Genomic DNA, 26,131 nt, shown 5'->3' on the forward strand with positions numbered 1-26,131 from the left:
AAATCAATAACTGATTGATGCAAAATATAATTTTTAATAAAAATATTTAAGTAAATAACATTAAAATGCCAACAGTAACAATTTTCTAAAATTTGACAATTAAAATTTCCTTATACTTTAAAGATGTAAAAAAAATTTAAAGCAAATCTTCAGTCTTTAAAGTACATCTTTGTCAGATTTTCTGACCTTGTATCCAGAATTTGAATAGTTGTTAGGTCCTAACATTTATCATTGGTAGTCTTTTTAATTATGTCTCTTTTTTTTCTTTTTTTTAAAATTTTTTATTTTTATTATTTTTCTGTGAGTGTACCATCAAATCAGATCTGACTGGTACAGGAGGAGATTGTCCCTCCTTCTCCAGCAGAGCATCTGGTGGATTCAAACCATGTACTTCTAGGATTGCAGTGCAGCTTCTTGCCACTAGGCCACCAGAGCTCGCCTCAAAGTCCATCTTGATCAAAGGTGTCTTAGTGTTTCACCAAATATCCAATGATAGAGGAAGGACTAAATAACTATGATAAAAATTCCCACTTGAAATGGAAAGAGGACTCAGAGTGTCACTCTTCCGTAGCAATGAAATCCTATTGGACAGGCATGGGGAAATCTCTACCCTGAGATTCACTGATTGGTTCCTAGTTCCATTCTGTAACGGGGTAAGGGGGTTCCCTTTTCCTAGTGTTTTATGGTCCCCTAGTTTCACCCTGTGGTAGGTTTTCTCTTGTCCTTTGTTTCTGTAGGCCACCTCAAACTGGGTGGGCTCCACAGCTTTCCTAGCACTTCCTACTGATGTGCATTTGAGGATTTAAGTGCTGGAGACTTGAACAATTGAAGGCTTTTGTTTTGGAGCAACCTTGTGATTTCTTTGACAGTGGTGTTGTTCACAAATATAGCAGCTTCTGTTTCGGTTGCTGCCTGTCAGTCTCACCTGCTTCTAACCACACCCAGTATCCTTACCTAACATAATTCTCAGGTCTATTCCTCTGATTATCCATAGGCCTCCTGTTTATGGTTTATTGGTGACTCTGGCTGGCATAGTGCATTATGCGTTAAGCAGCGAGGGAGGAGATTGCCACTTCAAATGACCAAGTGTTCTACAGGAGAAAGATAAGACAGTATGCTCTCGTTGACATTCACAGCCTTGAAAACTCCGTGGAGGGTCACCATCAGTTGACGTTGACTTGACAGCAGTGGGTCTGGTGGCTGTTGAGTTGGCTCCGATTCTGATGATTTTCCTGTAACATAATGAAACATTGCCTCGTCCTGTACCATACTTAGGAGCCCCAGTGGCACAACGGGTTATGTACTAATAGAGGTTAGTTGTTCAAGTCCACAAGTTGCTCCAGAGGAGAAAGATTGGACAGTCTCCTTCTGTTAAAACGTATCCCCTCAGAAATCCTGTGGAAAGTCACCGTGAATTGGCATTGACTCAAAGGAAGTAAGGAAGTGTTTTGTGAGGTCTCTCCCTTATGTCATGCTTTATGATCACTGGCATGTTTGAGTCCATTATTATGTCAATCCGTCTCATTGAAGGTTGCCCATGTTTCCATGGACTCTCTACTTTGCCAAACATGATGTCTTTTTCTAGCAATTGATCTTTGCCAAAAACCTGTCCAAGGTAAGTGGCCTGAAGTCTTATCATCCTCATGTCTGAGAAGCATTCTGTCTTGATATGTTGCTAAGATTGAATTGCCTTCAAGCAGTTCATGGTATATTCAATACTCTCATCAACACTATTAATGTTGTTGTTATTATGTGTCATTGAGTCACCCGTGACTCATAACAACCCTACGTGCAAGAGCTCTGAATCATATCCTGAGCCAATCTCAATGACTCCAACACACCTACTCCCATTACCCGAGTTACTGAGTCAATTCGTCTCATCCAGGTCTTTCTCTCCTGCACTATCCCTTCACCCTTCCAAGCATGATGTCCTTCTCCAAGGACTGGCCACATGCCCAAAGTATGTGAAACAGAGCTTCAAAATCCTTGCTTCCAAAGCCATTAGATATTGTAACACAATAATTGTACTAATCAGTTTTAATTAGTGTTATAAAACGAAATGTTTTAAGGCCACTTATCTTTGGAGAAGAGTCTTGAACATACCATGGACTGCCAAGAAAGCAAAAAGGTCTTGTCTTGGAGAGCATGAAACCAAATTTCTCTTTGGAGGCTAGGATTTTGAAGCTCTGTCACACATACTGTGGTCACGTGTCCAGGAGGGACCAGTCCTCGGAGTGGGATTGAAAGTTGAACCCAGGCAGTCTGACTCTTGAGAATTAACTACTGTTCCCTCAAAGCTGTCAGCCTTGAGGTACAGCCATTCAAATCGTGCATTTTTTAGCTATATTGCTTCTAGTTTTATGTCTTTCACGTTTTCTTCCGCACTTCAAAGGGTTGTGTAGGGAAACCTCTTGATCAAACAAGTGTTTATGGAATCACAGCCTCTTAGAACATGTGCTGAGACCTTACAGCCGGAGGGGTACAAACTTCTGTTAAATAAAACTGAATTTCACACAATTGATTTTAGACAGCATTCCCTCCTAACCCTGCAACCTTAGTGTATTTGTAGGACAATTCAGTTCAATGTCTTAGGTTGATCTCTTCAGTTTTCTCCATTGACATTCACCAATTGGGGTGGTTTTGTTGTTCTTGTTGTTGTTGTTTTCTATCAAGAGCAGCTCTGGGGCTGTTTTGTATCACGGCAGGAATATTTTTTTAAGATGTACAAGTGAAGGCATGGTCTGGACACCCAGCTAGAGCTCTTGATTCCCAGGTAGAGTTTTAGGGACCCGGGGGTTCTGCCAAACCTGATTTTGTTTCTGTAGAAAAGAAGTTTCTGGGCTGTGCCACCAGCAAATGCTCTTTCAAGTCCTGTCCCTCCCACGGTTCCTTCAGTGTAAGGGGACTGGGTTTGAGGAGCATCAGTGGCAGAACAAACTCCCCACAGGAGGATTTTGAGATACTCGGAGACCAGACTGAGCAAATCTGGGGAGCAGCTCGTGGTTGCTCACTGCTGTGTCTCACAGTGGAAGTCGGAGGCTGGTCAGCTTGGTGAACTGCATCCTCAGACTGTAGACTGGAGCTTTGCTTCCTTAAAAAGAAATCTTGTTTTTCTGTATCCCACATGATTTCCAGCCTCAGGAGCGCCTCGTGGTCTCATCTTATTATGGTGATGTCACCTTCAGGTTCTTAGGAATCATCCATTTCTGTTGCTGTTGACTCATCTCTTCCTTGAGAAAATGAGTTCTGTCTCTATGCTAACTTTGTTTAGGAAGTTAGCTTACAACATTAAGGCGGTGGTTGATGGTGGTGTTTGGTGGTGTTAATGGCCATTGAGTTGATTGTGAGCCGCACGTGTCCTGAGCAGACCTGCTCCATCGAGTCTCAAGGACTCACCTGTCAGCAGGCCCCTCTGAGTGGGTTCAAAGGACCACCTTTCTGGTTAGTAGTTGAGTGTTTAACAATTTGGACAACCCACGACTCCACATATTAAGCTCGAACTTACAAATCAAGCCCTCATCAGAATATTAGGGAACTATGGTAGCTTAGTAGTAAGGAGTTGTGCTGCCAACCCAAAGGCAGGCAGTTCAAATCCACCAGCTACTCTGCTGGAGAAAGAAGGGCAGTTTCCTCCTGTGTGATTTACCGCCTCTAAAAACCTGTTAGAAGAGCGGCTATGGGACAGTTCTGGCTCAGTTATGCACACAAAAATAACAGTCACGGTATCACAGTATAGCAAAGCCTTAGTACAGAAAAATAATTATTTCTATCACTGATGGCAGGTGCTGGCAGACTTCAAAACTCACATCCGTCAATTGTTCTCTCTCCCTCCTCTTATTATCAGCTCCAACTTGTGGCTGACCCTATGATAGGTTTCTAAGGAAAACAGAAGAGACTGCTCACCCTTCTCCCTTAGACCAGCTGGTGAATTCAAACTGCCAGAGAAGTAAGGGCTTTAAGTTCACAGTGCCTGATTCTATGGACGACACGCTGGTGCTCCCTCTGCTTGTACTAGACATCAGGTTATTAAGGCATCGGAGACCAAGAGGGCCACATAATAAGTCAGACATTTGGATTTAAACAATGTTTAATGATCTGCCTTAAATGTCACAGGGGCCCCCAAATTCCCTAGTTTATTTATTTATAGAGAAATGATGGATTGTCTATGGATTGCTTGGGGCTTTTGACCAGCTGACTTTTTTGATTTATCAACAATCTGCGTTATGCGGATGACACAACCCTGCTTGCTGAAACTGAAGAGGACCTGAAGCGCCTGCTGCAGAGTGTCAAGGACTGCAGCCTACAATATGGATTGAGGCTCAATGTCAAGAAGACAAAGATTCTCACCACTGGACCAATCGGTAGCATCAGGATGGATGGTGAAGAGATTGAGATTGTACACAGCTTTAGTTTGCTTGGCTCCATAGTCAACAGTCTTGGCACCAGCAGCCAGGAAATTAAAAGGCGCGTTGCCATGGGAAAGTCTGCTGTTAGGGACCTCTCCAAAGTACTGAAGAGCAATGGTGTCTCTCTGGAGACTAAAGTGCATCTGATACAGGCCATGGTCTTCGCAATCACCTGTTATGCATCAGAGAGTTGGACAATGACCAAGGAGGATAGAAGGAGAATTGATGCCTTTGAGCTGTGGTGCTGGAGATGAGTATTGAGAATACCATGGACTGCTAGGAAAAGAAATAGATTTGTCCTGGAGAGGGTTAAACTGGGTGGCTCCTTGGAGGCAAGGATTCTGAGGCTCCGTCTAACTTACTTTGGACATGTAGTGAGGAGAGACCGGTCCTTAGAGAGGGACATCATGCTTGGAAGGGTGGAGGGACGGCACAGGAGAGGAAGGCCCTCTATGAGGTGGATTGATTCAGTGACTGGGATAATTGGGATGGGAGTGTCAGAGACAGTGCGATTGGCACAGGACAGAGCGGAGTTTAGGGCTGTTGTACATAGGGTCGCTATGAGTCGCAGGCGACTCGACGGCACATAACAACAAGAAAATTCACTCTCATGCAGACATCAGTATGGGTGGATCCCTACAGCACAGCTCACAGCATGCACTGCTCCTCCAGGAGCCCTCAAAGTTGAGACTCATGCCACCTAAAGACAGCATGTTGTTATGAAGCACCTCTGTTTGTATGCAAGTTGGATTTCAGAGCGCTCACTTCCGTCAGGGTGCCTCGGCACTGAGTCAGTGGATGACCCCTCCACATTCCATAAAGAAGCAAACATGCATGATGACAGCAGAATTGAGAGTATCTAGAATCTTCCACGAGGATATAGGCTAGGGCTTCGTGATGTGTGCTGAAGAGCAGGCATTGTCCCATTAATAGGTAATAATTGCTGGTTATAAATAGCAGGCCATGGGGAGAAAAGGCTGAGAATAATGCGCTCTCCCCAGAAGAGTTAAGAACAAGCTCATGAGAAAATGTGGGAGACTGTTCAGTGGGGACAAGAAGCAGGATTGCTAAGATTCCACTTTCTCAGTTTCTGAACTGAACTTTTGTTCACAGCTGGACGCACACTTCTTCCCACACCAAGACATCCCCCCTGCCAGTGTGCAGTCTGTTAAGTAAGCAGAGACTTTCTACTGAGAAAGGAACATTTCTCTACTTTGGCTATGAGCTGTTCTTTTTAAAGCTTCATCCTCCAAGCATTTTCTTCCATCCTTGTTTATTTTTCACTAGAAAGAAAATGCGCTACTTACAAAAAAATTCATCTCCAAGGCAAGGAAAACCTTCTTCTAGTATGTTCTTCCAATCAAAGCCAGCTTCTCTCTCAGTGTGACCCCCCACCCCATCCCCTATTGGGCAATGGAACATTTAAAGTTTTCCCCTGGGCTTATGTAGATGAAGTTCTGGTGCCTAGAATGTCACAGTCACGTTGTGGCACTTGTTTTTCAGATATGTTAGATAGGCCAATTCCTGCCTTAACATCTTTTTTATCTATTATGTTGTTGTTGTTCTTGTTGTTGTTATTATTGTGTGCTATCAAGTCAGAACCAACTTATAATTGACCCTCTAGCAAGTTCACAAAGACTATAAACATATGAACAGACATTTAACCAAAAACATTCAGGTGATGAACAAACACGTGAAGAAATGTTCAAAATCCCTAGCGCTAAGAGAGATGCAAATCAAAACAACTATAAGATAGAGAAGCTGTGGTATATTCACCCAATGGAATACTATGCTGCATTGAAACACAAAGAACTCATGAACTATTATACAAAATGGGTGATCCTGGAGGACATTATGCTGAGTGAAATATCTCAGTCACAAAAGGACAAATATCGCATGGTGCCACTGTTGTAAAACAGGACTGACATCTAGGTTGGGGGAACAGAAGAAAAGAGGAGGGTAAATAATGTATACTGCATTGAAACAGATGAGGGAGAGAACTGTTTAAAAGATATATAAGATTAGGTATTCTTTTCATGACAAGATTACAGAAAAAGAAATACATATCAAAGTGAGCAGTGGACTGGGGTGGTGGGTATTGTATAAAAATGAAAGAATTTTTTTTTCTTCAAAGAGAAAAACGTACTGAAGGAAGGGATGGGCAGGAAGGAAAATGTGCAACAATGAATGAATGGGGAAAATTAAATGGAAAGAATATGCTATAAAAATATATGTCGCATTAAAAATCATTAATTAAAAAAATAGAAGAGAGCGGTTGCCCACCTTTCTCTCATGGAAACACGAGTCGTGAGGTGGTTGTGCAAGTCCTTACGATTAAGCTACCAGAGCTCCCACATCTACTGATCTAGAGAAACCGAACCCATTGCCATCAAGTACCGTGGCTGACTCATCGGGACCCTCCCTCTGCTTTCTAACGTTTCTAAATCTTGACCAGGAAGACTGCCATCTTTCTCCACTGGAACAACTGGTAGATTTGAACTGATGACCTTCTGGTTAGCTCAACATGTCATGCATTATGCCGGCAGAACCCCTTCACATTGCTATAGCTAACCCGTGAAAGGGAGCTCTGGTGACGTAATCAAATGGACTTGCACTGGAGCCTCTTGGGTCATTCGAATCTACTAATGGTTTCAAGGGAGAAAGATGGCTAATCATCCCCCGTGCAATTCACAGCCTCACAAAGATCTCTGGAGGGTCAGTTATGAGTTGGTTCCAACTAGATGGCAATGAGTGAATGAAAAGAAATTCTTGAAAAGGATCACATAGCCTGTTCCCTTGGTGTACTGGTGTGATAGGAATGGGGAAGCCAGACGATGGCTATCTAAAAGGATGTTAAAGCTTGAAGCAGCTGGCTTACCCACTTTCACAAATGTAGTTATTAGTAATATAATTGTAAGGGAGGAAAAAAACCCTCATAAAATCTGTAAATAAACTATAATATAAATGGAAGATTCTAAAAAGCAGTCTACATGCATGAAACACAATGATAAAATGTTAATTAAAAAGATAAAAATGTTAATTAAAAAAAGATAGCATGCTTGGTAAAGAAGTTGTTGTTGTTGTTGTTGTTGTTGTTGTTGTCCGTCATCAACTTGCCTACGATCCATAGCAACCCTATGTACAGCAGCTTTGAGCCCGTCCGTGTCTTGAGACAGTCTCCCTCATTCCAACACACCAACCCCTCTTGCCCCAGTTACTGTTTCAATCCATCTGACCCGGGGTTTTCCTCTCCTGTTCTGTCCCTCCTTCCTTCCAAGTATGATGCCCTTCTCCAAGGACCGGTCTCTCCTGGACACATGCCCAAAGTATGAGATGGGGATGATTCTAAGAACACAATACAAATTCAACACGAGGAAAGATAATGAAAATAAAAAAGACATGTTTTAGTTCCTTAGGGCTGTCATAATAAAACTTCACAAAATGAGAAGTCTTAAAAATAAAAAATTATGTGTGTCACAATTCTAAAAGCTAAGAGTACAAATCAGAGTATCTGCCATGTTGATTTCCTTCACAGGGCTCCCAGAAAGGACATCCCTGTGTCCAGCCCCCAGCTGCAAACACCCCTTGGTGTTCCTGCACTTGTAGATACGTCTGCACATAGTGTCTTCCCCTATGAGTTGTTTAATGTGCCAAGTGCTAGGAACATGGCTGTGTTTCCTAAGACATCATTCTGATGGGATTGGCGTCTACTCTAGTTCTAGCTTAGTTAGCCTCATGTTAACCCAATGATAACAGTTCTATTTGCAAATACGGTCACCTTCACAAGTACAGGGATTTAGGACTTCACCCTATCTTTGTGGAGAACAGAATTCACATATGTATCATATACAATGTATGATGTGAAGGTAGAGAACAGGCAGACTTGGTGCTGATGGTGACTCCCAGATCACAAGCTGCCTGTGGCCCTGTGCCCCTTGGTGGAGATGCTTTACCACATGGCCATCATAGAGATACCATCCTGAAGGCAAGACCCAGTTCACGCAGGAGATTCACTGAAGCTTTTAAAGGAAGCTGTCAGCACCAAGATGTAGGAGTGCACCAGGGAACCCTGGGGAGATGTAAGCCATTGAGTGGGGCTGTGACAAGGAAGCAGTTTATATAACGGCGAAGACATCCAGGCTGCTGTCAAGCTCAGGATCGCCATGTGCAACATCCTGTCGGCAGCTGCAGAGAGATTGTAATTCCACCGCTTGTCACTCCCTTGGTATGTACAGGGCAGCACATGGCTGTCCATGTGGGAGGGTGCGTGAGTCCCAGGAGAGTGGAATTGGGAGTTTGCCTCTAAGAGAAGTGTTGAGCCTCGACGACTTCAGTTACACAGAGCAAGCAAGGTTGCTTTTAAATGAAAGCATTTGGCTTTCACAGCACATGTTATGACATCTACTTATAGAAAAGGCTAGAATAGTCCCCAGAATTATAAAAGCCAACACCCGACAAGCCTTCCTAGACCTCAGCACCTGGATCTCCTTGCACTGTAATCTTAGTCCACATAGCCACCCTTTATCAATGATTTTTCTAGAAAGCAGATGTGACCGAGAACTTTCCTAGTGAAGGGAATTCCAGGAAACTACTGGAGAGAAAGCCTGAGAGCAAGTTCTCCAGAAGGCAAGGACAAAAGGGGCTGCCCAGCCTTGACAGGGTGCCCTTTTCCTTTCTTCAAGGCCCGTGACAATACACATTGTTTGTCAGGTGTATGTCCTGCTCACGCTGATGTAGTGGGCAAGTGTTGTAGAAGACGAGGGAGGCAGCTAGTCCTGAGATCCACTGTGCCGTCACGGGTCACATCACACAAACTGTGGACAAGGAGTCCTTTTTTCCAGCAGCTCCTTGCTCACTAATAGCAAGCATTTCATCCAGAGCTCAGTGATGCCACTTACAGACAGCCACCAGGAGGACTTCCTGGAGGCATCGTATGAGCCACCACCTCCCTGAAGTGACACGCCATTCCCAGGCTCCTTCTGGGGACAAATGAGAACACTACAGTGGGCACAAATAAGCCTTCTTCCAAAGGACAGTGAAAACTAGACTAAGAGAGAAGGCTATGGAGACAAGGCTTAGAACCTGTTCCAGACATGGTGTAGCATTGATGTTGCAGTGTTGAAGCTACAGAAGCTCTAGAAGCTGTGACAGGGGAGGTGTGAGTGAAACACCTGAAGGTATCATTGGCTTAGGGCAGTGCTGAAATATTAAGGAGTGACTCGTTAATGATCAGCTTCTGCTACTGTGTGTTGTTTTCCATGTATGCATTCAATCATTAAGAATAAAAAGATCCAAAACAACTATGAGATATCATCTCACCCCAGTCAGAATAGCAAAATATAACAGAACAGCAAGCAACAAATGATGGAGAGATTGTGGAGAAACTGGAACCCTTATTCACTGTTGGTGGGAGTGTAAAATGGTGCAACCACTGTGGAAGGTGGTATGGCACTTTCTCAAAAATTGCAAATAAAGATACCATTTGACCCAGCAATTCTACCACTGGAAATATACCCCAAAGAGACCATAACTGACATCCAAGCAGATATATGCACACCCATGTTTATCGCGGCTTTGCTCACAAAAGCAAGGATTCAGAAACAACCTAAGTGCCCACCAACAAACGAATGGATAGAGAAGCTTTGGTATATTCACACGCTGAAATACTATGCAGCATTGAAAAACAAGGAACTCATGCAATATTATTCAAAATGGGTGACCGTGGCGGACATTATGCTGAGTGAAGTATCTCAGTTACAAAAGGACAAATACTGCATGGTGCCACTGTTGTAAAGCAGGACTGACCTCGGGGTTGGGGGAGACTGAGAAAGATGAGTTCATTAATGTATACTACATTGAAGAAGATGAGGGAGAAAACTGTTTAAAAGGGATATATGATTAGGTATTATTGTCATGACAGGAGTCCAGAGCGAAGGCTGCATAGTGGAGTAGACCTGGGGGGAGGGATTGTAAAACAATGAAAGAATTTTTTTCCAAGAGGGTAGTATAATGGGGGGAGGGTTGGGAGGGGAGAAAAGTGCAACAATGAATGAATGGAAATCCAAAGTCTCTGTAAATTTTCATCGAAATTAATAATACATTTTTTAAAAAGAATTAAACTATGAACAACAACAACAACAAAAAGAATAAAAAGATCATTTTTCTTTGTCTATTCCTTACACACAGTAGGTTCTAAGTACCTGAGCTCTAGAATGTTGCATTGAGAGTTCCAGACATCAACAATTTCTTGTAAAAGTTAAAAATTAAAAATTCTCAGGGCATAAATCTAATCACATGGGTTCGTGAGATGTGGCTACGTCGTTCCCTAATTGTTTTTATTGTTGGACTCCACAGTGATTTTCCCTATTCAAGTTCTAAAACTATAATCCTCACAGAGGGAGCTTTGGAGGTGTCTCTAAGGGGTTAACTAAAAAAGGCTGCACCTCTCTGGAGGTTTAAATCTGCCATATGCTCCTTTGGAGAAAGAGAGGCAATTTCCTCCCATTTATTTTACAGCATCAGAAAGATCTGGAAAGTCAGCTATGAAATGGTTCTGATTTGATGACAATGATAATCTTTACAGCAGCTTGTTGCTATATCTTTCTTCCCCAGGGCCAGTTGGTGAGTTCTAACTGCCAATCTTTCAGTTCATAGCCAAATGCTTAATCATTGTGCCAAAAATTATCTTCCTTTTGCTAATACCATTCCTTGCCTGTTCAGAATCTGACTCATAGCACCCCTGTCAGGCATAGCAGAATTGCTTCAAAGGAACCCCAAGACTAGCATGTGGATGCAGGTTGCCACCTCTTTCTCAGAGAGACTGACAGATTTGAACCATTCCGTTAGGAACCTATTGCTTCCCCAGTTACCCTGTGCTACCAGGGACCCTTTCGATTGCTAATCTGTCACCCTCTCATTCATTGCTCTCCAGTCTGGATGGACTCGTAGCTGACCCATTAGAGGCTTTCCAAGGCTGTAAATCACATGGGAAAAGACTGACCATTTCCCTCCTCAGGAGCAAGTGGTGGGTTTACACCATCAACAGCTTTTCAGTTAGATGCAAAAGTCGCTATTGACCGCACCATCTGAGTTCCCTCCTTTTATTAATAGGAAGATTCAATTCCTATCAAAAAAGGGGAAACTTGATTGACTGTGGAGGCAACTACAAGCAGGCAGTTGAAGATGGTAGAGACTCCTGTCTAGGGTGAGATTTCTTCACCTCTGAACTGTGAACTCAGTGAGCAAGTTGGTTGGAAATTCAGTAACAGCCTCTGATGATGGGAGGGGGGGTGGGGAGGATAGAATTTCAAAGCACTTTGTACTCCATTTTATTATTATCTTCGTTTTAAGCTTATCTGTTTTGTTGAATGCAAAATCCTTAGCAAAGAATTTCAGAAGAATAATGCTGCATTTCCTTATGTCCCAGGAAGTACTTATTGTGATCGCTTGTCAGGTTGCCTGTGAACAAATCCGCTTTCTTAGATGTATTTGTGTTTTTCTGTTGTGTTTTCATAGAAACCAGGGGAAATGTGTGGAGGGCATGGTAGAGATCTTTGACATGCTGCTGGCGACGTCGTCTCGGTTCCGCATGATGAACCTCCAGGGAGAGGAGTTTGTGTGCCTCAAATCCATCATTTTGCTAAATTCTGGTGAGTTGGTGAAAAGGGAGCATTTTTTTCCATGTTGCTGGGAGAAATACTTGTTGTTTGTGCCTTTCAGCCAGATACCATCTACCTGCTACAAAAGAAAGATGCAGACCATTGGGAAAAGGTACCAACACACAGTCAAATGATCTGTGTTGTCAACAATGATTGAAAGAAAGATCAGGAACTGTGCTGGTCAAGTATGATGAATGAAAAGGGGACTATAAATCAGATGGCCTTCTTTCAGACATGTCTGCATTCTCCCGCACGTGGGGGATGTATTTATTAAAATAATATATTAAAATAATGTTGCTTGATCCATACCAGAAAGTAAGTTGACCAGGACACCTAGTTAAGAAATTATCCAAATTACCCTAGGTCATGGGAAAGAAATGTATTTGAGGGAGATGAATGATGTGCCTGGTCATAAAACATGAGCTGAAAAATATCATTGACTCAGAAAAAAATTTTTTTAAAAGAAGAAAAAAGCGTGTTTCTAAACCTCATGACTTTTTTTTCTTGGTTAATTTTAATGAAAGTTTACAGAGACTTAGGGTTTCCATTCATTCATTGTTGCTCTTTTCCCCCTGCCCACCCCTCCCCCACAATTCAATCTTCTCCTTGAAAAGTAAAAGAAAAACTCTCATTGTTATACAATCCCTCCCTCTAAGTCCACTCTACTATGCAGCCTTTGTTCTGGACTCCTGTCACGACAATAATACCCAATCATATATTCCTTTTAAACAGTTCTCTCCCTCATCTGTTTCAATGTGGTATATACATCATTCCTCCCTTCCTTCTCTGTCTTCCCTCAATCCTGTTTTACAACAGTGGCCTATGCAATATGTGTATATTTGTCCTTTTGTGATTGAGATATTTCACTCAGCATAATGTCATCCAGGGTCACCCAATTAATATAATATTTCATGAGTTTCTTGTTTTTCAGTGCCGCATAGTATTCCATTGTGTGAATATACCAGAGCTTCTCTATCCATTCATTTGTTGATGGGCAATTGGGTTGTTTCCAGCTCTTTGCTATTGTGAACAAAGCCACAAAAAACATGGGTGTGCATATCTCATTATTTTTTAAAAATTTATTTATTAATTTTAATGAAAGTTTTCAGAGACTAAGGGTTTCCATTCATTCATGGTTGTACTTTTCTCCCTGCCTACCCCCACCCCCTATTCACTCTTCTCCTTGAAAAGAAAAAGAAAAACTTTTTCATTGTTATGCAATCCCTTCCCCCAAGTCCACTCCACTATGCAGCCTTCACTCTGGACTTCTGTAATGACAAGAATACCCATGAATTACCTCAAGACTTTTAAAATGCAGGAAACTGGTCTAGCTGAAAGGGTAGCTTCATTTGGTCTGTGGAATTTCATTCTATTGTCTTCTCCTGTTTCGTTTTAGAAAGCTTAGCTTAGAGCACCATCTGTACCATTTGTAAGAAGGTTGACTGTTGAGCTCACCCAGATGGAGACTGTGGCACAGCTGGAATTAGCCCCTGTCTCTTCCCAACCCCATCAGGATTTGAATTCATAGCTGTGGAATCTGAAGCTCAGCAATTTTCCTTAGCCTGGGCTCTCAGCCCCCCCCCCTTCCCCCGCCCATCCTCACATCTGCCCCACACCTCATCCACAAACAAAGATCACAATGAATTTGAAATCCACTTCTGCTTTCGTGTCCTACTAAATTCATCAGCCAGACTTCATTAGACATAGCCTTGATTTTCTGACCAGCTGAACTGCAATTTGTACGGATCACACACTCCTTTTTTTCTCTTGCTCTGTCTCTTTCTGGTAAACGCCAATTCCTTCCCATCCCCCTCAGGACTTCTGACAATTTTCCTCTGTTCCTCTCTCCCCTAGTAACCTACGTTGCTCAATGGTTATCATAGAAATCATTCTCACTTATCACCTGATAAATGGCAGGCAGTATTATTATTACACTAGGCAGGGACTGAATTACAGAATGAAGTTACATGAGCAATAATCCGATCCACACTAAGGAAGTGATTACCACCCCATTCAAGTTTCTGGTCCCACTCACACACATTGTGCTTTTCATTTGAGCCACTTGTCCTGTGCATTGGAGGGTCCAGTTCCCACAATGGCACTTTATTGGATGGGGGATCTGGGAGCAGTGCCACTCGGCTGCACGCTGCCAGGTCCTGAACCTGCTCCTTCTTTGGCAAAGGCTGGCACAGGCTCACAGGCTCCGTGGGGCTGCCTGTTAACTTCAGGGAAAGCAGGCCCAGCAAGTCTGCAGACTCGGTTCTCACTCTAACCAGGAAATGATTCCCTGGACAGGAAGTGAAATCGCCTGGAGCTGTGCAGTCTGTAAAGGTGGGAGTTCTGATCTTGAGAATCTAAAATGATTGTCCTCTATTCTGGTATTTATTATTACTCTGTAGAACACGATTTTGCTTCATTCTGTTTTAAAAATGTACAGAAAAAAAAGCAAGATTTTTTGGTGTTGGGTTTTTTGTTTGGGGTTTTGGTTTTGGTGTTTTGGGGGATTTTTGGCTACATACTCTTTAACAATAGCCTTTCTTCTCAGGGTTATTTATTTTATTTTATTTTAATGGACATTTACAGAGATTTTGGATTTCCATTAATTCATTGTTGCATTTTTCTCCCTGCCCACCCCTTCTACCCAGTCCACTCTTTCCTTTGAAAAGTAAAAGAAAAATTCCTTCATTGGTATACAATCCCAGCCTCCCCAGTATACTCCACTATGCAACCTTCACTCAGGACTCTTGTGATAACCATAATACCTTATCATATATCGCTTTTAAACTGTTTTCTCCCTCATCTGTTTCAATGCATTATACATATAATTTATCTGATTTTTCTCAGTCTTACTCTAGGGTTATTTTAGCTCTCTAGATCCCTGGGTAGTGTGAATGGTTTGTGTTTTGGTACTATCTGAGTAACACCAGAGCTCTGGTGGCCTAGTGGGTAAGGAGTTGTGCTGCCAACACAAAGCCAGGAAGTTTGAATCTGCCAGCTGGCCTGAGGGAGAAAGATAGGCAATCCCCTCCCTTGTAATTTACAGCCTCTGAAAACCCACTGAGGGTCACCTATGAGTCAGTTCCAACTCAACAGCAACTCTCTCAGCTGTTATTTCAGACCCATAGTACCCCGATGGAAAGACTTAAGATCTGTTTCCATAAAGACTATTGTCATGTGCTGTCAAGTTGACTATGACTCATAGCAGCCCTGTGAGCAAGGCCCTGAACCCTGCCCTCACCCGAGCCAACTCTGACACACCTGACCCCATTGCCACAGGCACTGTGTCAATTCGTCTTATCCTGAGCTGACCCTCTATTCCTTCCGCTCCTTCCAAGGACTGATCCCACCTGGTAACACGCCCAAAGTATATGAGATGACGCTTCAAAATCCTTGCCTCCCAGGAGAAACCTGGATTCACCCTCTCCAGGACAGACCTGTTGCTCTCGTGGCAGTCCGTACTCCTCTCTAACAACACAACTCCAAGGTTTTGTATTGATCCTAAAAGATCGCAGCCAAGAGAATCCCCCGGGGCAGTTATGTTCTGTGACACAATGTCTGCCTGAGTCACTATTGACTCATGACAAGAGGTTTGGTTTTGATTTAGCATCTGTGACACGTAACTTAGCACTGGCTTAGCTGGCTGACTGAATTCATTAGGCCCAGGCTTTTCATACCCCAGAGACCGGGGAAACCAATCTACCCGCAGAAAATCTTTTTTTATTATTATTATTTTTGTGTGTACCGTCAAATCACATCTGACTGGTACAGGAGGAGATCGTCCCTCCTTCTCCGGCAGAGCATCTGGTGGATTTGAACCATGTGCCTCTGGGATTGCAGTGCAGCTTCTTGCCAGAAACTCTTTTAGTGAAAATTATCACCATAACCTCTGAGCTATCACTTTCCACTACAGGACCTGCACCTCCACTGGCCTTTGAACACGGGCTCACCTTTCTTGTCCTTGTTTACCCACCTTGTTTACCCACCTTGTCCCTGTCCTTGTTTACCCACCTCTTTCCCAGAATCTCCTGTAAGTTTCCTTGCTTTGGCAGGTTTGAAATATTATTTTGGAAATACAAGACACTGATTGCTGACTCAGGTTATAGTTACTGTTGGATTAGGGATTGAGGGGAAGAGGGGGTGAAGGCTTTGAGAGGTTTGGTTTTGGTGGTTTGTTTTCGATTTTTGCCATATAACACCAGGGCAACAGCTTGTCTTTTCCGTCAAGGACAGCGCTGCAAAATCCTAAGATCAGTAACAAAACAGAAGCTGCCTCTCAACCTTGTAAAAATGTGCAGTAAATCTTCTCACTACGCACGTGAGCTCGTGGTATTTTGGAAAAAGCAGATCTACTGCTGAGCACAGCGCCTGGTGACTCCGATTGTTCCTGAAAGTCAGAGTCACACAGAACTGGGCTCTGAAATATAAAGACAAGATTTTGGGAAACTCCTTTATGGAGAAAGATTCATCTCTCAGAGGAGGGTTTCTATGGTCGGTCATTTCCCAACACCGCTTGAGATGTGGAATTTTCTAAAAAGCCAGCTGACTTTTCACTCAGAGCTGGGGCAGCTTTTCAGATTACAAAAGTCACCCTTCAGAAGTCTCTGACCAAAAAGGGCTGGAAACGATTCAGGAAGCCTGAGCTTGCAGACGCATCTGCCCCTGGGAAACTAATCTTCTGTGAAGGAAGGAGCCCGGCTCCTTCCACCCAGTCACCAGTGTGGTGTTTGTATCGTCTCTGTCTCTGGGGCAGAGGCATGAAGAGAATTGAAAGGTTGCAGCCAGGACCTGCTAGGAATGTCTTCTGGAACTCTTGAGAGGGGGCTCTCAAATGCCAGAATATCCACAGGATGTCTCTGACACAGCTGTTCAGAAGTGGGGGTACTGGTCATGGTTCTGCGTCATTTGGAATAACTTATTGCTTTATTTGAAAGAGCCCAGAATCCTCCACAGGACAAACTCTGTTTTTCCATCTCACACCAAAGGACAGATTAACCAAACATTCCTGGTTAATCTAAAGAAGTCTTTAGCCAAAAATCAATGCCAGCCTCAAGGCATTCTCCCAACTGGTTGGACAGATAGGACCAGAGTGGCTGCGCTCAAGGTGAACTTGGAGGGTGCAACTGTGGAGAGGAAGTTGAGGAGCAGGAGCCTGAGAAGGTCACTGGGGGTGGCATTCCTTCACCCAGCGTGATGCCAGCTCTTCTTCATGAGAAGTCTGAGGGCCTCCATTCTTCCAGGCCCACCGTTTAGGAAAACTCGGTCTACTTAGGAAATCTTGCTGCTACCCAGCCTTCACCAACTTTTCATTCTTGCACCTATTTCAGTTCATATACTTCCTCCCACACAGCTTAGCCCTTGATTGAAGATTTCACTCAACTCTTCACTCACTGGGCTTCTGCTACGAACTTGGTGAATGTCACTGATTCTCCCATTCACCGGAAATGTTCTTTGGTTCTTGTGGTACATGCATGGCGTAATTCCACTTCTTTTGTAAATGCCTCCCAGTCTCTAACCTGGGAAAAGTTCACACTAAGTTCTTTTGTTGTTGTTATTATGTTCTGTCAGGTCAGAACCCACTCATTGCTGACCCCTCAGTGGGTTTTCAGAGGTAAAAAATCACACGGGAAGAGAACGCCCATCTTTTTCCCACAGAACTTCTAGTGGATTTGAACTGGCTGCCTTTGGTTTGCCAACTCAACTCCTTACCACTAGGCCAGCAGAGCTCCCCAAGTTGTTTTAATACATGTTTATTCAGTAGATATAACCTAAAGGATCTGGATTGTCCCCTCTGTGCCTCGACTGCTCCTTGGTTGTTAACTGACATTGGATTAGCTCCATTTCATGTGACTTTATGTAGGACAGAAAGAAACATTGCCTGTAATGATTTCCATAACAATGGGTATGTCTGAGTCCATTGCTGTGGGGTTTTGTGTCAATCCATATCCTGGAAGGTTTTTCTCCTTACCAACCCTTGACGTTACCAAATATCATGTAATATTATGTCCATTGCTAGAAATCTTTCTTTCCTATTAAGGAGTTCACCCACTCTGAGCCACACCATCATTGCAGGTATTCAGCAGAATCTAGTTAGCATAATAAAATAGCTGCTGTTGCTATGTGCCATCAAGTCATCTATGACTCATAGTATCCCTATGTACAATACTCTGACCCCTGTCCTATCCTGAGCCAATCTTACTGACTTCAGCACACCTACCCTCATTGCCCCAGTCACTGTATCTGTCCATCTCATCCAGGGTCTTCCTCTCCTGCACTGTCTCTCCATCCTTCCAAATATGATGTCCTTCTCTAAGAAATGGTCTTTCCTGCCCATATGCCCAAAGTATATGAGACAGAACTGCAAAATCCTAACCTCCAAGCTCAGTTTCATCTTTTCAAAAACAGACCTGTTTATTCTCTTGACTTCAACTATTGGCAGATGAAGGGGGAAATGTGTTTAAAAAAATACAGAATGTAGCTCAAAGAACATAGGATCTCCTTGGCTGTACCCACTGATGATTGATAAAACCCTCTGACTTAAACTGACTTGTGCATTTTCATGATATAATTAAATGCTTAAATTAAAATGATGTCATTAAAAGGTCTTTATTCAGGCTGGGCAAAAAAATGTAATGACTCAAGGGATAGAAAAACAATAGAGATTGCAGCTGTTTCTCTAATGGGTTATTAATTGCATGATTTAGTTATGGTTAGAAAAAAATTGAAACAAGATTTGGCTAGTGGATTATAATTTATTATAATTTGAACTTTAATCTTAAAAGTGGGGAAAGGATGGGCAATGTTGTCTTGTGCAATTAACTGCCTCTGAAGACCGTTGGAAAGTCAACTATGGGTTGGTTCCAACTTGACAGCACACAACAGCAAAAACAACAACAATTTAGTATAATTTGAGCCTAATGTTAAAGGTTTGAATGAAAACTGTGGCTTAAATGAAACCCCTATGGTCTGTCATGTGCCTACTCTTTGATGTTGTTTCTTATCACTGATGTACGTGAACTTCATGAATCTACTCACTGTTATAACCATGTCGTGTTGGCAACTCCATGTGTCCTGTTTCATATGGTTTTCAATGGCTGACTTTGACTTCAATTTAATAATTATTTCCATCTCTTTCTAAATCTCTACATGGCCACCTGTGCTCCTCAGAAGCGACGATGGCGAGACTTTGTCACGCAGGCTTTGGATGCATTATCAGGAGGGGCCAGGAGAAGACCATGCTTGGAAATGTAGAGGGTCATTGAAAGAGAGGAAGACCCTCAACTACATGGAGAGACACAGTAACTCCCGCCATGTGCTTGACCACAGAAGATAATGTGAGGATGTTGGAGAATCAGAAAGGGTTTCATTCATTCTGTTGAACATAGAGTTGCTATGAGGTGGAGTCTGTTCAATGGCAAACCAAGAACAATAGCAAAAATTCCAAAGACTATTACATGCTTCATTCCTCAGAAACATAATTCAACCAGGTCCTCACATATTTGATTCCATATTTTCCTTCCTCTCTCATTATTATTGCTTCTATTTTTTACTCTTGACTCAGAACTGTACTCCAGTTACCCAGAAATCTTCTAGACCTGCAGGAGTCCTGTGCCACAATTAACAGGCCCACTGCTACCTCCCGAAATGAATTTTGTTATTTCAGAGCATTCCTTACTCATACGACCTAGATTCCTCACTTATGCAGCGCTGGTCTTTAGACACACCTTCTCTTTCATTGGACAGGACAAAAAAGAGAAGCAAAGACCCCAAAGACAATGTTGTTGGTAGGTGTTGCTGAGTGGGTTCCAACTCATAGTGACTCCAAGGATAAAACCCTGCTGAGTCCTATGTCATCTCACAATATACACTAAACTTAAGCCCATCATTGTAGACACTGGGTCAGCCCATACGGACTCATAACCATGTTGTTGTTGTTCTTGAGTCTAGTATGACTCATAGCGACCCTATGAACAGCCATTCTGAAAACTGCCCTATCCTGTGCCGTCCTCATCATCTTGGAGACACTGGAACCCATTGCTGACATCACAGTGTCAACCTCTCTTGTTGAGGGTCTTCCTCTCCTTTACTAATCCTCTATCTGCCCAAGCATGATGTTCCTCTCCAAAGAATAGCTTTTCCTAGCTACATGTCAAAAGATCATCCTTGCCTCTATGGAACACTCTGGCGCCCTCTTTCCAGGACATATCTGTTTGGGTTTTTGGCAGTCCATGATCTATCTATTCAGTGCTGTTCTCCAGCTCCACAACTCAAAGACATCAATTATTTTTCTGTCATCTTTATTCATTGCCCAGCTCTCTGATCCATAGCAGGTGATTGAGAAGACCATTTCTTAAATCAGAGTCACCTTAGTCTTATAATTGACCTCATGGCTCTTCATTATTTTGGAGAGGTCTCTCACTGCAGACCTGCCCAGTTTAATACATCTCCGGATTTCCTGACTTCTGGGACCATGGGTGTTGATTATTGATCCAAGCAAGATGAAATCATTGACAGCTTCAATCTTTTCTCCATCTACTGTAATGCTAACTGTTGGGCCTGCTTTGAGAATCGTTTGTCTTCTTGATGTTGAGATGTAACCCATACCAAAGGCTGTAGTCCTTGATCTTCTGCAACAAGTGTTTCATAGCCTCCTCACAGACACTTAAAAATACGAGGTGAAAAGTTAAAGGACAAGTGATACTAAAAAGAAGCATGTCAGCACCTTGAAAATGTGACCTCTGAGGTTCATTTAGCGGGGGGGAAAGGGAATATGGAATGTCTCACAGACACACGTACAGTAAATCTATTTGGCATCAGCTTTGTCTGTCATCCAGTTCTGGTTGGTGTGGTGCGTTCTGTCATCTGGCTGGCTGGCTGAAACATATGATGCTGACACAGATGAATTTCTATTTGCTCTGTAAATGTGTTACCCAAGGCCACACTCTGGTCTGACTTGCATTTATTTAATGATTAATCATAACAGCCTTTTATTACAAAGAATAACTCATTTTTTAGGTGTTCAAGTCAGCAATGGCTTTGCACTATTAGATAATTAACTCTAGTGGCTGTATTTTTAAGTTCAGAAATAAGGCAATAGCACAGAGGATCTCTGTATTTAAATAAAGGAATGTACTAGAAAATGAAACACTGAAGGATTGAGACAGGACTAGTTCTTGAAGTAGCCAAGAGGCACGGTGACAGGTGGGCGCATTGTAGTAATGGTGGAGATGTATGGATTGTCTTATCTCTTGAGCTCTTTGTAAGGCCACAATTCCTCTCCAGAGAACTCAGCACTGTCATTATTTTGAGATAAATGGCACTTTGTAGTTACTGAGTGGCTCATCACCCCTTCCCTCTGGCTGGCTGAAAGCTTGGAATCTTTCCCTGCTTCTCCCTTCTGGAGTGGCCTGAAGCAAATCTCATGGCGTCAGCTCATTTCCTGAAACTGTGCTATGGACTTGTCGCCAGAGGTCCAGCATCTAGATAAAGCAAGGCTGCCACCTACTTGGGCAGGGGCAGGGAGTGAAGGGAAAACTTTTCCTCAGCTTTCTCCGAAAGTCTCTTGTCTAAGATGAGAATGTGTGGACGCTGAGCTTATAGTGTCATTATAATTAGGAGAGTGGCTACACACATAATGCAGCAGATGTTAGATGCATGTGTACGTTAGCTTGCTTTGTCTGTTGTCGTGGTTGTTGTTGTTGTTGTTGTTATGTGCCATCGAGTTGCCTGCAACTCATAGCGACAATATGTCCAACAGCCCTAAACCCTGCTCTGTCCTGTGCCAATCTCATTGTGTCTGACACACCCACCCCCATTACCCCAGTCACTGAATCAATCCATCTCATTGAGGGTCTTCCCGTCCTGCACTGTCCCCCCACCCTCCCCAGCATGAAGTCCCTCTCCAAGGACTGGTCCCTCCTTGCAACTTGTCCAAAGTCTACGCTCTTCAAATATGAAGCCCCTATTTCTCTGTCTTGAACACAGAAATTATGATGGTCTTTCTAACAACAATAACAATAAAATATAAACTCATTACTAGTCATGTATTGCAACAATATAGAAATTCTATACGATAGAGAAGGGTCTCAAAGGGTTTTCAGGCCTGTGGTCCTTCTGGTAAGTAACTACCACAACTCTCTCCTGTAGAGAGGCTCAGTAGCTGCTTTTAGATTGGTTCTGACTGATAGTGAACCTCCACCAGGTTTCTAAGATTGTAAATGTGAATGAGAGGAGACTTCCCATAATTCTCCTGTAGAGTGGCTAGAGGCACGAGGCCTTCTCGATACTAGCAAAACACACTATTGACTATGCCCCCAGATCTCTTTAGAGGGGCTATTGTTGCTGTTAGGTGCCTTCAAGTCACATATGACTCATAGTAACCTCATGGACCACAGATCTGAACCCTGTCCTGCCCGGTCCCATCCTCACAATCTCTGACACACTCGGGCATATTGCTGTCGTCACGTGTGTCAGTTCACCTCATTGAAGGCCTCCCTTTCCTTTGTGTCCCTCGACCTTTCCAAGCTTGATGTCCCTCTCCAAGGAATAGCCTCAGCCACCAACTAACCTCTGCTGTCCTAGTGACTTCCACACTTCCCCTTTTCCCACTCCCTTCCTCTTCTTTTTTCCCACATTTGGACATTTGTGCACATCTTACTATTTATCCTTCTATTTTTACAATATTGATCCTATCCACTACATTAAACATAATACTCTCAAGACTGTTCCATGTTATTTTGTTGTTATTGTTATGTACCATCGAGTCGCTTGAGACTCATAGTGACCCTATGTACAGCCCTAAACTCTGCTCTGTCCTGTGCCAATAGCACCGTCTCCTATACACCCATCCTGATCACCCCAGTCACTGAATCAATCCACCTCATAGATGGCCTTCCCCTTCTGCGCTGTCCCTCCACCCTACCAACCATGATGTCCCTCTCCAAGGACCAGTCCCTCCTCACAACATGTCCAAAGTATGTCAGACAAAGCCCCAGAATCCTTGCCTCCAAGGAGCAGCCTGGTTTAACCCTCTCCAGGATGAATCTGTTTGTTTTCTTGGCAGTCCATGATACCCTCAGCACTCTTCTCCAACACTACAGCTTGAAGGCATCACTTCTCTTTCTATCCTTCCTAGTCACTGTTCAACTCTCTGATGCATAACAAGTGATTGCAAAGACCATGGACTGTATCAGACTCACCTTAGTCTCCAGAGAGACGTGTTATGTATTTTACAAAATCGTTGTTCCCTAATGCTCCATCATATTCCATTATCTGAATGTACCATAATTTCTCAATCCTTTTGTTTGTTAATGGGAATTTAGGCTATTTCCACTTTCTTGTGAATAACACTCCTACGAACATGTTGTTGTTGTTTTGTTGTTATGTGCCTTCGAATCAATTCCAAGTTATAGTGACCCTCTATATGACAGTCCTGAAGTCTGCTCTATCCTGGGCCAACCTTAATTCTAATATAAACCCCCATGATTCAAGTCACTGAGTCAATCCATCTCATCGAGGGTCTTCCTCTCTTGTGTTATCCCTTCACCCTCCCAAGCATGACATCCCTCCCCAAAGACTGGTTTCTCCTTGCAATATACCCAAAGTATGTCAGACAAAGCTTCAGAATCCTTGCTTCTAAGTAGTAGCCTGGTTTCACCCTTTTTAGGATGAACCTCTTTGTTCTCCTAGCAGTCCATGGTATAGTCAATGCTCATCTCCAGCACTACAGCTCAAAGGCATCAATTCTGCTTCAATTATCCCTACTTATTGTCCCGCTTTCTGATGCATAGCAAGTGATTGTGAAGACCATGGACTGGATCAGACACACCTTATTCTCCAGACTGACATTATTGCTCTTCAGTACTCTGGAGAAGCCCTTAACAGCATATCTCCATTCATGCCTAAGTTCTGATTTCCTATATTGTTAGCAGTGGAATAGCTGGGTCATATGGAATTTCTTTGTTCAGCTCTGTGAGGAAATGCCAAGCTGCCTTCCTTTTGGTTGTATCATTTTACAATCCCACAAGCTATGCATGAGAGTTCCAGTCTCTCTATATCTTCTACAACAGTCATTGCTTGACATGCTGTTGAATTTATTGACTTGTATCATTAATATCACATGAAAGCTAAATACTGCTAGTGACCTAGTGAAGGATTGGTGTTGCCAAGCCAAAGGCACACAGTTAGAATCCACCAGCTGCTCTGCAGTAGGAAGATGAACAGTTTCCTCCCCAGTAATTTGCTGCCCCTGAAAACCTGCTGATAAGTCAGTTATGTCTGACTCAATGGCACATGAAAATAACAAGAAAAAGTTTTCATAACTTTACCCCTGTTTGTCCTACTATCTGTTGTTATTGTTGTTGTTAGGTGCAGTTGAGTTGAGTATGACCCATAGCGACCCTATGAGCAATAGATCCGACTCTATACATGGACCTTTTTACAGAACAACACCTATGTCTGCAGACATACAATCAAAATAGCCTTCGTTTAATAAAGGCCAAACTTCAATACTTTCTAGTAAAAACTTACTGCTGTCCTTTTTTAGCTTGATCTTTTGCATTTGATATATAACTTGGGATATCAATGACATGTTGCAAGGAGGGACAGGTCCTTGGAGAAGGACCTTGGAGGTCCCTCTTGGACCATCTTGGGAGGGTGGAGGGGCAGCGCAGGAGAGGAAGGCCCTCTAGGAGGTGGATTGATTCAGTGACTGGGGTAATCGGGATGGGTGTGTCAGAGGCAGTGTGACTGGCACAGGATAGAGCAGGGTTTAGGGCTGTTGTACATAGGGTCACTATGAGTCGCAAATGACTCAACGGCACATAACAACAACAACAACAACGATCAATTACATGACAAAAGAATTTCTTTTTTTTACAAAAGAATTTCTAACTAAGAAAATTATTCTCCAGATTAGGAGTGTCCTCCATTGCTCACCGCCATGAAAAATCAGACAGCATGCCAGAAACATTAGCAGCCCTAGGGATGGCAGAAATAGGAAAATTACAGAAAGGAATACCAGTCTAGCAAGCGTCCTACTCATCAGCCAAGCATTGACAATGCTCTGAAATCATTAGAATGAAAGGGGTTTTGATTTTGCAGTTTTAATAGAATTTTACTGCTTTGAAATTACGAAAATAATATGTGTGGAAGGCAAAGAACTTGGAAAATAAGGAAGAGCTACCAAGAAAAATAGTTTCCGGAATCATCATTTCCCTGCACAAATGTAATTGTTACACACGTTTTGGTGAAAGTCCTTAACTGAAGACTCTTAACCGAGGCCTCTCACTGCTCCTCCTTTATTTCTCCCCACCATCCTGCACCCTGTTTTGAAAGCTGAATTGCTCCCAAACCGTTCCAGGAAATTGAAAGTTTTAGAAGTCTCTCTGGAGTCTCCTGGCAATCATGTCAGTTTCTTACACGCCCTGAGGTTGGGGAATTCTCCGTGTAGCTTTGAAAATGTGGGCCAGGAGTGAGGGATATTTGGCCTCTCATTCATCTCTGCCACTTGTTTACCATCTGTATGGCTGCAGATAAGTCCAGCTTTGCCCTCTCTGGAAGGAATGTCCCAGCTGCAATATCTATTATCCCCAATGCCTCCACCTTCCTGAGCCTGTATGCCAGGACTACAGATAATGGGACTGGCTCACTCAGTGGGGGGTACCCCCTTTTAAAAAATTCTTAATTTATTATTATTATTCATTTTCATTAACATTTACAGATATTATGGATTTCCATTCATTCGTTTTTGTACTTTTCTCCCTGCCCACTCTCCCCTCCAGTTCGTTCCTCTCTTTGAAAACTAAAAGAAAAATTTTTTCATTGTTATACAGTCCCTCCCCCAAGTCCACTCCACTATGCAGCCTTCATTCTGGACTCCTGTCATGACAATACCTAATCACATATCCCTTTTAAACAGGCCTTTCTCTTATCTGTTTCAATGCAGTATAAATATTTTATCTCATATTTTTCAATCTCCCCCCAACCCCAATATCAGTTCTGTTTTACAACAGTGGCACCATGCAGTATTTGTCCTTTTGTGACTGGGATACTTCACTCAGCAAAATGTCC

At 42.9% G+C, this 26,131-nt stretch overlaps 1 protein-coding gene across 1 annotated transcript in view; it reads left to right on the forward strand.

Annotated features, from left to right (window-relative positions):
- ESR1 (estrogen receptor 1) overlaps positions 1 to 26,131 on the forward strand; it is a 492,952-nt gene that overhangs the window by 432,777 nt on the left and 34,044 nt on the right. The window contains exon 6 of the mRNA XM_006882742.1: positions 11,922 to 12,055. Coding sequence (XP_006882804.1) covers positions 11,922 to 12,055 — 134 coding nt within the window. The remainder of the gene's footprint in view (positions 1 to 11,921; positions 12,056 to 26,131) is intronic.

This window comes from Elephantulus edwardii, unplaced genomic scaffold, assembly GCF_000299155.1.
Source record: "Elephantulus edwardii isolate Elephantulus edwardi_28Jun2011 unplaced genomic scaffold, EleEdw1.0 scaffold00024, whole genome shotgun sequence".
In the NCBI taxonomy this organism is placed as follows: Eukaryota; Metazoa; Chordata; class Mammalia; order Macroscelidea; family Macroscelididae; genus Elephantulus; species Elephantulus edwardii.